The sequence below is a fragment of the Frieseomelitta varia genome, unplaced genomic scaffold (assembly GCF_011392965.1).
Source record: "Frieseomelitta varia isolate USP_RPSP 00005682 unplaced genomic scaffold, Fvar_1.2 scaffold_129, whole genome shotgun sequence".
Taxonomy (NCBI): Eukaryota; Metazoa; Arthropoda; class Insecta; order Hymenoptera; family Apidae; genus Frieseomelitta; species Frieseomelitta varia.
The window spans coordinates 33,960-49,108 of record NW_025108961.1 but is presented as its reverse complement, the minus strand read 5'-3'; the positions used below and the strand labels follow the sequence as shown (position 1 = coordinate 49,108).

General features: G+C 32.5%; 1 protein-coding gene across 1 annotated transcript in view; it reads right to left on the bottom strand.

Moving 5' to 3' along the window:
* Positions 1–15,149, bottom strand: part of LOC122528700 — a 104,335-nt gene that overhangs the window by 65,626 nt on the left and 23,560 nt on the right. The window contains exons 2-3 of the mRNA XM_043654093.1: positions 8,014–8,131; positions 7,614–7,666 (exon numbers count right to left, since the gene is read on the bottom strand). Coding sequence (XP_043510028.1) covers positions 7,614–7,666; positions 8,014–8,131 — 171 coding nt within the window. The remainder of the gene's footprint in view (positions 1–7,613; positions 7,667–8,013; positions 8,132–15,149) is intronic.

Below are 15,149 nucleotides of genomic sequence, written 5' to 3'. Positions count from 1 at the left end.
AAAAAAAAAAAAAAAAAAAAAAAAAAAAAAAAAAATAAAACAGAAAGAGAAATATATAGAGATTACTTTTCCAATTAAACTGTTCCACTATACTCTGTGCAACAGACAATAGAGAAAATAAATTCGTTCCTCCCCTTTGTAAACACCAATACCTATGTAGCATTCAGTTTCACATACTTTCCCTTTTCCTATTTATCTTGTACGATATGATTCTTGCTTTGGACAATATTACGTCTTTCACGAATGTGTGAATTTGTGAAAAAGGAAAGGAAGAAAAAGAATGATATCAGATTACTTCTGACTAATCTGTTAATCTATTAATTAAACTATTTTTCTATTCTCTATGTAATAGATAGACGATAGGCATGCTTCCTTTTCTTAACTGATTTCTGTCTCTTCTTACTTCTTGCAATAGTTTTCCTAGCGCGATATAGAACTTTATTATATTATCATTATATTCTATATAATATTATGCATAATTTTTATATAATATTTTGTATAATTTTATAATTTTTTATATAATTTTATATAATATTCTTTTAATATAATTTATATATAATTTTATATTATATATTATGTATTATTACTACATGCTATGTTGTATTATATTTAATATATTATCATTGTATATTAAGTTTATATTCGATTTACATTTATTCGTTTCTGTAATTTATACTATTTCCTTGCACAATGCTATATTTTAGAGTTTACTCCATGTTTAGACAGTATTGCAATCTTCCTTTGATTTCGATTTGATTCTATTTTATATATAATTTTATATTATATATTATGTATTATTACTATATACTATATTGTATTATATTTAATATATTATCATTGTATATTAAGTTTATATTCGATTTACATTTATTCGTTTCTGTAATCTATACTATTTGCTTGCACAATGCTATATTTTAGAATTTACTCCATGTTTTAGACAGTATTGCAATCTTCCTTTGATTTTGATTTGATTCTATTTTATATATAATTTTATATTATATATTATTACTATATACCATATTGTATTACATTTAATATATTATCATTGTATGTTAAGTTTATATTCGATTTACATTTATTCGTTTCTGTAATCTATACTATTTGCTCGCATAATGCTATATTATAGAGTTTACTCCATATCCTAGACAGTATTGCAATCTTCCTTTGATTTCGATTTGATTCTATTTTATATATAATTTTATATTATATATTATGTATTATTACTATATACCATATAGTATTATATTTAATATATTATCATTGTATGTTAAGTTTATATTCGATTTACATTTATTCGTTTCTGTAATCTATACTATTTGCTTGCACAATGCTATATTTTAGAATTTACTCCATGTTTTAGACAGTATTGCAATCTTCCTTTGATTTTGATTTGATTCTATTTTATATATAATTTTATATTATATATTATTACTATATACCATATTGTATTACATTTAATATATTATCATTGTATGTTAAGTTTATATTCGATTTACATTTATTCGTTTCTGTAATCTATACTATTTGCTCGCATAATGCTATACTATAGAGTTTACTCCATATTCTAGACAGTATTGCAATCTTCCTTTGATTTCGATTTGATTCTATTTTATATATAATTTTATATTATATATTATGTATTATTACTATATACCATATAGTATTATATTTAATATATTATCATTGTATGTTAAGTTTATATTCGATTTACATTTATTCGTTTCTGTAATCTATACTATTTGCTTGCACAATGCTATATTTTAGAGTTTACTCCATGTTTTAGACAGTATTGCAATCTTCCTTTGATTTCGATTTGATTCTATTTTATATATAATTTTATATTATATATTATGTATTATTACTATATACCATATAGTATTATATTTAATATATTATCATTGTATGTTAAGTTTATATTCGATTTACATTTATTCGTTTCTGTAATCTATACTATTTGCTTGTACAATGCTATATTTTAGAGTTTACTCCATGTTCTAGACAGTATTGCAATCTTCCTTTGATTTTGATTTGATTCTATTTTATATATAATTTTATATTATATATTATTACTATATACCATATTGTATTACATTTAATATATTATCATTGTATGTTAAGTTTATATTCGATTTACATTTATTCGTTTCTGTAATCTATACTATTTGCTCGCATAATGCTATATTATAGAGTTTACTCCATATTCTAGACAGTATTGCAATCTTCCTTTGATTTCGATTTGATTCTATTTTATATATAATTTTATATTATATATTATGTATTATTACTATATACCATATAGTATTATATTTAATATATTATCATTGTATGTTAAGTTTATATTCGATTTACATTTATTCGTTTCTGTAATCTATACTATTTGCTTGCATAATGCTATATTTTAGAGTTACTCCATATTCTAGACAGTATTACAATCTTTGATTTCGATTTCTTTGATTCTATTTCTATTTTCGTTTACGCGTGACAACACACATTACTATGGCATGGATTATTTTCAGATCAGTCGTTGTTATCGAACTGATGAGATAATAACGGATCGTACACAGTCTAAAGCAGCGATTTCACGAAGACTACGCAAAAGCGCAGCTGACAAACATCGGCGTCGATTTCTGGAGCGATCGAGGACTTCCTGTTTGTCTCTGGTAAAGGGGAAACTACTAAAAGTTCCCTTTAGTTTACGAAAGGAACGTGTCGCGAGTGTAGCTATGGACTGCGAGGTAACGTGCCGGTAAGTCGCGTGCGTACGCGAACCTCGTAGGAAAAACACGTGATTCGAGCTTCGCGGTGCATATATCTCAGCACTGTGTGTCTGTGTCTGTGTGTGTGTGTATGGTTTCCGTGCGTGCACACGCAAACACACTCGTGTCGCTTTAATTATAGACCGGGGGGGCCCCTCTTCTTTCCTTCGTCCACCCTCGACACCGCGAAATTGGAAAGCGAACGCGTCGCGACGAACTACGGATCACGCACTCGTTTCTAACAGAGGGTAGCAAAACTTTCGAACAGCTCCTCCGGTCTCTCTTCTAGATCTTTACAGCACTGAATAAATTGCTCTTTCTTTTTTTTCTTTTTTTCTTTTTGGTTATTGTTGGTTAAATCTTCCACGACAAAACTCAGGCTGAACGTCAGAACGTTTGGGAGAACCTTTGAGGGAACTTGCTGCAACTTTACTAGGTCATCGAGGAATTAATCGTTTAATGTCGAACGAAACTTTTAATGCCGCCGACAGACGAAACGCGTTCAAGCGAGGTGTAAGTTCAACTCTATCGAACCTTCCCTGCTCTTGTGTTCCTTAACAGGGGCCATTTTTAAAAATACTGCTTTTGCTACCGTACGAAACTTTCAATACCAACGACAGACGAAGTGCGTTCAAGCGAGGCGTAAGTTCAACTATCGAACCTTCTGCTTTTTAATGTCTTCTAAGGGCCAACGGCCATTTTTAGACGTTCGTAAAAATACTTCCAACCGTGCAATAAGACGTGATTAATTCTGTCCTTTGAAAAATTTCCCATTATATGCTAAATCGTTTCTTGTTCGATTATATATTAGAAAATCACGTGCGAATTAGAGATTGGACACGCTCTCATGCGTTGCAAATTAGATACGCCTACGCACCAACGTGAACGTAACTGCATTGCTACGTGATTGCATCGTGAAGACCATCGCTGTCCCTGTCGTCGAACGAGTATGCATGTACTATTACATAGTTGGAAGAAAAATTCATTAACCACGAAACTATGCGAGCCATTTTAGACATCAAACTACAACGAGCAACAACTCTGGTTATGAAATTGAGAAATTGCACTCGAGTCGAGTCACAAATTTTGGTCTGTCGCAGAATTATAAAAAAATCGTTCGATGTTCGACACAGGGTGTCCATAAAGTCTCTTTGCAATTTCAAAAATTTATCACAAAGTCAAATGAAAAGACAGATAAGTGGAAATTATTACAAAATGAGACGTATATATTCAAGTTTCTTTTGCCTTATTTAACGGCACTCGATTTCTTGCCACGTTCGCTGTAGCATACTTTTATCAACGGTGGCATCGGTGATCCTCTGCTTTAGATTACTGATGTCCCCTACTTTTGTTCGATAGACGATATCTTTAACATAACCCCATGAAAGGTGTCCATAGAGTCTCTTTACAATTTCAAAAATTTGTCACAAAGGCAACTGATGAGATATCTTCGTCAGATTTGTTCCATGTACTCGGTGGTTATCAACACATTTTGTCTTTATCACATTGCATTTTAGATACCCTGTTGATGATTAAGATACTGTTAAACGAACCCCTTACAAAATGGCTACTCCTCAAGAGAAGGCACAGTGTGTATCATCAGATTTATCGAAATCAAATCGGATCTGCAGACTCAGCGAAATTTCAGAACTAAGTATGGAAGAAGAAATCTACCGTCACGTCTATCAATTCGTGCATGGCACAAGAAATTTATGGAGACAGGGACAGTGTTCGATAAAGGGAGAAGTGGATCAAGAACATATCCGAGGAAAACTTCGATCGTGTAAGAAATCGAGTACCGTCTTGATCTGCTTCGTGCAACTAATGGTGTGTTAAATGAGGCAGAAAGAAACTTAAATATATACGTCCCATTTTGTAATAATTTCCACTTATCTGTCTCTTCATTTGTCTTTGTAATAAATTTTTGAAATTGTAAATGGACTTTATGGACACCCTGTATATTTATATCTTTTAATACACCTCTATATGGATACTATTAGTAATGGTACCTATATAGAGGTGTATTAAATGAGGCAAAAAAAAAAAAAAAACTTAAATACATACGTCTCATTCTGTAATAATTTCCACTTATCTGTCTTTTTATTTTCCTTAGTAATAAATTTTTGAAATTGCAAAGAGACTTTATGGACAACCTGTATATTTATATCTTCTAATACACCTCTATATGGACACTATTAGTAATGGTATCTATATAGAGGTGTATTAAATGAGTCAGAAAGAAACTTAAATATACACGTCTCATTCTGTAATAATTTCCACTTATCTGTCTTTTCATTTTCCTTTGCAATAAATTTTTGAAATTGCAAAGAGACTTTATGGACAACCTGTATATTTATATCTTTTAATACACCTCTATATGGACACTGTTAGTAATGGTATCTATATAGAGGTGTATTAAATGAGGCGGAAAGAAACTTAAATATACACGTCCCATTTTGTAATAATTTTCACTTATCTGTCTCTTCATTTGCCTTTGTAATAAATTTTTGAAATTGTAAATGGACTTTATGGACACCCTGTATATTTATATCTTTTAATACACCTCTATATGGATACTATTAGTAATGGTACCTATATAGAGGTGTATCAAATGAGGTGGAAAGAAACTTAAATATACCCGTCCCATTTTGTAATAATTTCCACTTATCTGTCTTTTCATTTGCCTTTGCAATAAATTTTCGAAATTGTAAAGAGACTTTATGGACACTCTGTAGTCTCTCCGTTTCTCTTTGCCTTCTCGTCGTCGAGAGACGATAACTCGGTGTAATTGTAGTCGTGGCAAATCGGATTAGAAACACAACCCTCTCGAGGTACGTGGTTACATGCTACTTTTAACGTTACGGGCGTTATCTTCACTCATCTTCGATCGGCATCGCGTCTCCTATCGAGATTATGCAAATGGAGAACACGAGGAGGCGTTGTCGCGCAATGTGTAACTCGGCTTGGTCGATCTCTATCCGGATGTGACGCAGCTCATTTTCACCGAGATGCAGTTGGAATCCATAAAACGCTCGCCCGTCCCTACCTCATCCCTGTTTCACGTTTCTCCTTTTTCTTACGACTTCGAGATTAGAATCGAAAAGTGACGAGAGCCGAGACGCAACCGAGGAATGTCACTGCGTGGACTCTAGGTTGGACATCGCGTCAACGTTTTTCTAATGGAGGGGTTTCCCTCACTCGACGAGATAATCGCGTATTCTCATCGCGAAACGTATATATGTTGCAGACGATACGTGATAATATTTACGCTGTGAATTTAAAAAGAGAGAAAGATCCACTGGCAGGTGACAATATTTAACTAACCATCAGGAAATACTAATTATCGAATTGTGCAAGAGTTTACGATAATTGAAAGATCGTTAGATCTCTGTTTGAAAATCGTATCTGAGAACCAGAACGTTCATTTCTGTCAGACTTCTCTCGATCGAACGAGATAACAAGCGTAATAAAAGTGAAATGATTTTGAATAACAATACGATGATTTGAATAATCGACTATAAAGTATTATTAAAGTAAGAAGTATGAAATATTATAATGAAGCAACGAAACCGAGGATACGGCACGGAGCACGACACGTTCGTCTAGATTTCATCTATACACGCCGAATGCAGTCATAGGCTTTCTATTTTTAAAAGACAACCCGTAAACGTCTGCAAGCTTATGGGCGATCGAGTCTCGCCGCCACGAGGCTGAACACATTTTTGTACACATTTCCTCTCTCTACGTGATGAATTCCGTTTGAAAAAAACGGAACTCTGACGTTCTTCGCTAAATGTCACTTTATATTGATAAATTGTCAATTATGAACTATTCGTTTCATTTAAAAAAAAAAAAAAAAAAAAAAAAAAAAAAAAGAAAGTAGATGGGAAGAAACTTTTGGCCTACCCTGTATATGTCAAAACAGAGATAAATGACAAAACAACACGGAATATAAAGTGAAAATCGGAAATCACAAATCAATAAAGAATTCACGAAATCTCATTCTCAGTGGTATCTGCAGTAAAAGTCGATACTCGTTTGAAAATGTCAAATTCTATAGGGTGGCCAAAAATCCTTCCTACTATAAATAAATCCGTATTTTTAAATCTAATTTAAAATTAATAAAATTCGTTTTTTTTTTCTTCTTATATCTCGATGTTTCATTAGACAATATTATATTACGAAATTTAATTATATTAATATTAATTAAATTTCATTAAATAATGTTATGTTGCGAAATATCGTGATATAAGTGAAAATCAGAAATCACAAATCAATAAAAAAGTCACGAAATCTCAGTGATAAAAATAATAAAAGTCGGCACTCGTTCGAAAATGTTAAATTCTATAAATAGGCCAAAAATCACTTCCTACTGAAATAAATTCATAATTTTAAATTTAATTCAAAACTAATAAAATTCGTTTTTTCTTATATCTCGACGTTTCATCAAATATCTATTAATAATATTTATAAATATGTATAAATAATATATTAAGAAATATCGTCGATATAAGCGAGAATCAGAAATCACGAGTCAATAAAAAACCTCAAGAAATCTCAGTGATGTCTGTAATAAACTCGTCTACTTACTTAATAAGTCAAGAAAGAAAAAAGTCAAACTGTTACCTATCAATGCTTATTTAAAAACGTCAAATGTCGAAGCACGTCGCGATGAACGTCGAAACGACAACGACACGAAAATAACATTGATACAAGCGAATCGTTTGAAAATTTGAGTTCCACGACGCTACGACAAAACTGCGAGACCAGTTCTCGAAGTCTCGTTTTAATCTTTGCAAGCTCAGCCAGCAGAGACACGGATAAATATGATCAACGAATATGCAAAAGAGGACTCACCATTTGTTGAGCGTTCTTCGGCTTCCTGTTCACGTCGATCACCTTCTGATTGGCTGCAACGAAAAAAAAAAAAAAAATAAAAAGAATAATTAATGCACAATGATACGTTCCTTTGTCAGCTAACGGCCAGCAAATCGTGAATTTATCGAGGCGCGTGCATTACACATGGCGTGCGCGTACGGCACGTGACCACGTTACCCCGCGGACTAACGACTTTACTGACGATTTATGTGTTATGGCTAACTGTCCAATACCATAAACGATTCGGCCATTGAGTACTGTTATTTGGCCACTTTATTATCGACGCCTGTTTCATTCACTTCGAGAAAGAGAGAGAGAGAGAGAGAGAGAGAGAGAGAGAAATGCGCGTGTGATAATTGAAATTTAATAATATACTTACTGACTGCCTCGACTAGGTCAGCGAGAAGGACACCGTCGCAGAGGTCTGACTGAAGGTCTGTCACCCTTCTCTTGCACCCGCCTCGCTCCAAGTAGTAGTTGGCCCAATCGGTATAGATCTGCAATAGAAACAACACGTGGTTAACTCTTTTGCATCCAAAAATTTAAATTTATATATTTTATATTTTAATATTACATATATTTTATATTTTAATATTACGTATATTGTATATTTTATATTTTAATATTATGTATATTGTATATTTTATATTTTAATATTACGTATATTGTATATTTTATATTTTAATATTACGTATATTGTATATTTTATATTTTAATATTACGTATATTGTATATTTTATATTTTAATATTACTTATATTGTATATTTTATATTTTAATATTACTTATATTGTATATTTTATATTTTAATATTACATATATTGTACATATTATATTTTAATATTACATATATTGTATATTTTATATTTTAATATTAGATACATTGCATATTTTATATTTTAATATTACATATATTGTATATTTTATATTTTAATATTACATATATTATATACTTTATATTTTAATATTACATATATTATATATTTTATATTTTAATACTACATATATTATATATTTTATATTTTAATACTACATATATTATATATTTTATATTTCAATATTACATATATTATATATTTTAACGTTATATATATTATATATTTTAATATTATCCTTTAAAAGATACAGGATGGGCCAAAAGTTTCTTTCCACCTTTTTTTTTTTTTTTTTTTTAATGGAACATCAAGGTACAAATATTAGAAAACTGATTTCATTGATTTTTAATTAAATTTAAGTTCAAACAGTGATTTTTTTCTATTACGTTTCAAAAATCTGTGAAAGAAAGAAAATTTTAAAAATATGTAATGGAAAAATTGTGGATTTATTTTAATAGGAAGTGATTTTTGGCCCATCCTTATGTTATTATACACCATTATGTTATTTTTTGACAAATTTATAATATTTGTTAAAATAATCTTCGAAGAAAGTACCTTTCTGCATTCTCCCAAGGAAATTGTATCGACTCGAATTCCCAGAATTTTGCGATCTTTTTTACTCTCATTCTGTATGTTTTTGGTCACCAGTGACAAAGTTATACTTAAAATTTCGAGCAAATAACAGAAATTTCATCAGAATGAAACTCCTTTCCAAATAACATCACTCTCAAAATAACATAATGGTGTATAATACCGTAAGGGCGGGCCAAAAATCACTTCCTACTAAAATAAATCCGCAATTTTTTCATTACATATTTTTTTTAATTTTCTTATTCAGGGTCATTTTATTTTAGCTTTACCGAAAATCATGCACGTAAACTATGATGTACGTAACCTTTCTGCTTGTAAATAAAATATTTCCGAGGTCTCTCTCTCGTTTCTTCTTCATTTAATCGAAAAAACTCTGTCGGGCCAAAGAAAGAAAGAAAGAAAGATAAACTTTGACAAGATGATCAACAGAGTTTCAATCAGAGTTGTATAAAGTTATTAGCTGACAAGTGACAGTAATTTCCAGCAAATAAAGACCCGCCATCAATCGGACTTGCTACCCTATAAATCGAATTTACACCGCGGTGACAGGTGTTTCGAAATTGAACGTCTGCCTGTGAAATTGTTCGTCGATTTTCGTCATTACCGTCGACAAAACGGGCACGCCGTTTTCATTCGCATTTTAATCACGCGTTCCACGAGCGTCAGCCAATACAGGAACGTTATCTCTTCTGCCTCTGTTGCAATCGTATAGGCACACTTACGTTTATTAACTGCGGCGCACGCGAGGCCTACGCGGCCTCCCCCTTGTGCAACCTTCGCATAGTTTTATCGTTTCTGTCTGCTGGACGCGTTTCTGTCTATCAAAGACATTACGATTAGATCAACTTCTCCTGTACTTAATGACGACAATCGGGTTCATTCGAATTTCGTGGAACCGGAAAATTGCAATTGCATCGTTACAATACGAGTGCCGCCCAGCAAATTGAAAAAGTCATTTGTCACGTCACGTGGAATTAAATTTTAATTGGAACTAACACACGGGTGATTCAAATTTCCATCAGAGATGTTGAATTAAAAAAAGGAAAAGAAAAAAAAGAAATAGGAAACTTTACGATGCCAGTACGTAAAGCTTTTATTTATACATTATATACTGTATAATGTATGTATGCTTATACGATGTACATTTAATTTAATGATGTATATTTAATTAATATAAATTGATCCCAGGATGTTATATCATGTAATTTTATATCTTGAGTTTAATAAATATTGTATTATTAATATCTTTATATTGTAATATGTAATTATATTTTAATATTTTATTTTTCTTCTATAATGTTATGTACAATGTAATATAGATGTGTAATATTATGTATAATGTAATATAACTTTACGATACCAGTACGTAAGCTTTTATTTATATATTATACTGTAATGTATGTATGCTTATATAATGTACATTTAATTTAATTATGTATACAATTGATATAAATTAATTCCGAGATGTTATATCATGAAATTATATATCTCGAGTTTAATAAATATATAAAATTTGTATAATTAATATCCTTATATTGCAATATGTAATTGTATTTTAATATTTTATTTTTCTTCTATAATGTTATGTATAATGTAATATAGATATGTAATATTAATAATAGATGTATAATATTATGTATTATGTATCATGCATTATAATATTATATACTAAATATTATATATTATGTATTACGTATTATGTACTAAATATAATATTATATATTTTGTATTATGTATTATAATATTATGTACTAAATATAATATTATATATTTTGTATTATGTATTATAATATTATATATTAAATATAATATTATTATTGTGTAAATATGCAATAAAAATTACAAATTGGTCGTTTTAACCACTATGGTAGTTCTAGTGTTAAAGAGGGCAACCAATTGTAAGAGAGTCGATGCCAAACATCAGAACCGTGTGGTACTCGTCGAAACAAGCAAAAAATTCTTACAACTTGTTAGTAAACGTAGGATCCAAAACCATTAGTTACGTTTTTGTCACTGACTGTGAGATATTCTGTTTACAGTATACTCGTGCATGCACCGTACACAACCTTGCGTTAATACGATCGAGTTTACGTCTCTTTCAATTGGTTCCAGATACTGATAAAATAAGATCTGTTTAACCGGTCGATTCTTTGTAAAATAAAAGCTTGTGTGCTCTGTCGTATTTTACAGTTAGTCCTAGTTTCTTCACTTGTCAAACGCAAATCGTTATGAAATCGAATCGAAAAACGACAAACCAATCGGTCTGAATGTGAAAATTCTCGCGACATATCTGGTTTCTCGTGACTAACGGGAAAAATTCATTTTCAATTATATCCGTTTATCATCTTCCTATTACTTTAACGAAGGCCCTTTCGAAACAGTCAATTAACGCTTCCTCCGACCGCTCGAGACACGCGAGCTCTTCCTAATCACCTCGAGCGACCGGAAGACGCTCCGCTCCGTTCCTTCCGCCAAGAAACGTAAACGAGAAGCATCGCCCCTGGTTCGAGTTTCTTTTCACGGCAAATGGCAAAAAAAAAAAAAAAATAGGCAAAGAGATTCGTCGCGAACACGCGTTATTGTTTTGGATAAACGCCAATATTTCTCGCGTGTCAAATCTCTCTCTCTCTCTCTCTCTCTTTCTCAAGAGAGAGAAAGCTTTGGAGAGAATGAAGAGGCGAATCGGAAGAATAGAACGCACACACGAGGAGACACAGGTCGGGAGAGGATTTGGAGAGCTCGACGGTAGAAAGGAATTAGTCACCGTGCGTACCGAATCATGCTACCTTGTACGTATTGCTCGCACACGCTCGTCCTCTCTTTCGTTAGCGCGCGTAAATGAACTCGTTTGTGTCCTGAACACACACACACAGAGAATCTGTGTTCCTCTGTTTGCACGTGTGTGCGTGCATTCGTATTCCACGGAGGCACGCGTGTATTTACGTCCACGGTCGCGTGTGCGAGACTTTTCACGTGTGCTCAGTCAGCGCGAGAACACACACACACACACACACACGCGCGCACACACGCGCGCGTTAACCCCGGACCGGTCGAGACACCGTACTATTTTTGAGCGCGGCAAAGAGAGAAGCAGGACGAACTTCCTTCATAATTTCGGGTCACCACGCGCAGATTCTAATTTTCATTATTGCACGAAGCCGCGAGGCGGCGAGCAGCGTTCACTGCTTTGCGTTCACGGGGTTTCCCTCGTTTCGCGAGTATCGCACGCGCGAGCAATTCCGCGGCACGCTGAACCAGACGCGAGCACGTGCTTTTCACGCGTGTCTTCTAATTAGCGCAGGTACGAAACGATTCCTCGCGCTATCGTTTCTCCAGTTTCTTGCGGGGACATCCATTTGCGCGACGTCTCACTTTTCACGCGACACTTTTTGTACGTCTGAATTTATGCGGCCGGAAAATATATTTTCTAAATTTACTAAGTATATTTACTAATAATATACTCTTACTAATAATTTACTAATAATATACTCTATTTATTTACTAAATATATTTACTATATATTTACTAATAATATATTTTACTATTATTTACTAAATAATATACTATATATTTACTAATAATATACTTTACTATTATTTACTAAATTTATTATACATTTACTAATAATATACTTTATTATTATTTACTAAATAATTTACTATCTATTTACTAATAATATACTTTACTATTATTTACTAAATAATTTACTATCTATTTACTAATAATATACTTTACTATTATTTACTAAGTAATTTACTATCTATTTACTAATAATATAATTTACTATTATTTACTAAATATATTTACTATACATTTACTAATAATATACTTTATTATTATTTACTAAATATATTTACTATATATTTACTAGTAATATACTTTACTATAATTTACTATATATTTACTAATAATATAATTTACTATTATTTACTAAATATATTTACTATATATTTACTAATAATATGCTTTACTATTATTTACTATATATTTACTAATAACATACCCTTACTATTATTTACTAAATAATTTACTATATATTTACTAAATTTTTTTTTAATTTTTCTAAAAGTAACAATAACAGTACAAATGAAAAAAATTCGCAGTGTTTGTTTTCTACGAGCCGACGTTTAATCATGTCAAATTTATGAAGACGTAGCGAAAAATACGTTAGAAAAGAAATCGTCAAATCGCAAAAGAATTAACGTTAACAATGAAGATGAAAATTTTAGAATTTTTAAAAGTAACACCGATAAAGAAATAATAATAATCAGTTCATAATCATCAATAGTGATTGTTTCGACTGGTTATGATTATTCAACGACGTTCAGGGATGTAAAATTTACGGTAGGAGTACGTTTGAAAACAAATCGTTCGAAGAAATGAATATATTAACAATGAAAATGAAGTCGAACTAGCAAATATTTCAAAACGACAAGGATAATAAGTTTGTTAATAAGTCAATTAAAAAGAAAAGATTAATGATAGGTTTTGAATTACAAGTAGCGATAGTGAAAACTTACTTTCTTCTCTGAAATGTTATTATTGTTATTTCATTTTTTGCTAATCCACGTGAAATAAATATGTGTTTCTCTAACTCGCAGTACCAGCTTCTTTTTCTTTCTATGTTTCGTTCCCTTTTTTGTACAGACTCTATTTACAAAAGAGTTGGAAGATACGCCGGATGTTAATTGCAAGAAAAATAAAACGAAACTTTACGACAGAGCGCAAATGCTCCACAACTCACTTCCTACAAGAATAAATCTATAATGTTTTTTTTAATTTATTATGCCGCTCTGGCGACCAACATTCGCGAGAAACAATAACTTTTCAAACATAACGAAACGACTTGACTTGATTTTAAAATGAATAAAATTAGGTTTTTCCTCGCTGTTTATTGACAGTTTATTTGAAAAAAGGAAGAAACTTTTGGCCCAACCTGTATATCAAAAACTTTTCCCTGTTGCATCCTAATTTCTCTGCCGCAAATTTTACACTTCGCCGGTAGTTTCTTTTTTTTTTCTTTTTTTTCAGAATAGAACCTAGCGAAAGGCTTTGAAAATTCGTAGCTCGCTCGAGTGGACATTGGCATGCGCGGCGGGTAACAAAAATCCCCCGTACCTGTATGACGTTCCGGGTCGAGTCGGCCTTGATATCGTCGCTCGATCCGCACACCGACCTCGGTGCTCTGATACACGCCATGACGTCGATACCAGCGGTCGTTAACGTCATCCAAGTCGCGTTAATTCACGGGGCCACTTCACGGAGGAATCGCTAATTAATTAACTTGGCGTGGAACCACCACTGCCCCTAATTACACTCGACTCTCAGTTCCTCGCTGTCGCAAGTCGCGATATAACTTCCCGATTAACGGGACGCTCGAATTACGATTTATCGGCAAATAACGATTAGTTTCTCGTAAATTTCATCAGGACGAACCGTCGATTCGAGCCGCAAACACTCCTCTCGTTCTTCTTTTCCACCTTTCACGATCGCAGTGACAATACAGAGCGAAACTAATGTTTCACAACACGGGTCGAGTGTCCCATAATTCGACACGATGACGAAGTCTTTTCAAGCACTTTGTCGAAAATCAGTCATTCAAACTTTTCGATCGCGATCTACGTTCGTTCGTTTCTTCGTCTATCGAATGAAACGATCTTGTTGCACAGCCCGATGCACGTGCTCGCACCAGGACCGCGTCGTCACGTTCCTTTCGACTCGTACTTACGTTAGACGCGCGCCGAACGTGCAACAACCGACGTGTAACAATGTGAGATGTACTCGAGTTCGAAGCTCCGTTCGATCCTCTTTCTTCGCGAAAGCGAAAGGAGCATAAACGCGAGTAAGAAGAGAAGAGCAACAACAGCTTCAAGCTTTCGTCCAAATTCTCTCGGGGGAACTTTGACGAGCTTGACAACTTGACAACTAGCGTATAACTAATAATAATCAACCGACGAGTCTTGAAGGTTTACGTGTTAACGAGAAACTCAACTGACTCACAACTGGTCAATCAAAATTCGAATTCTCGAGAATTCTTCGTCACGTCGTGT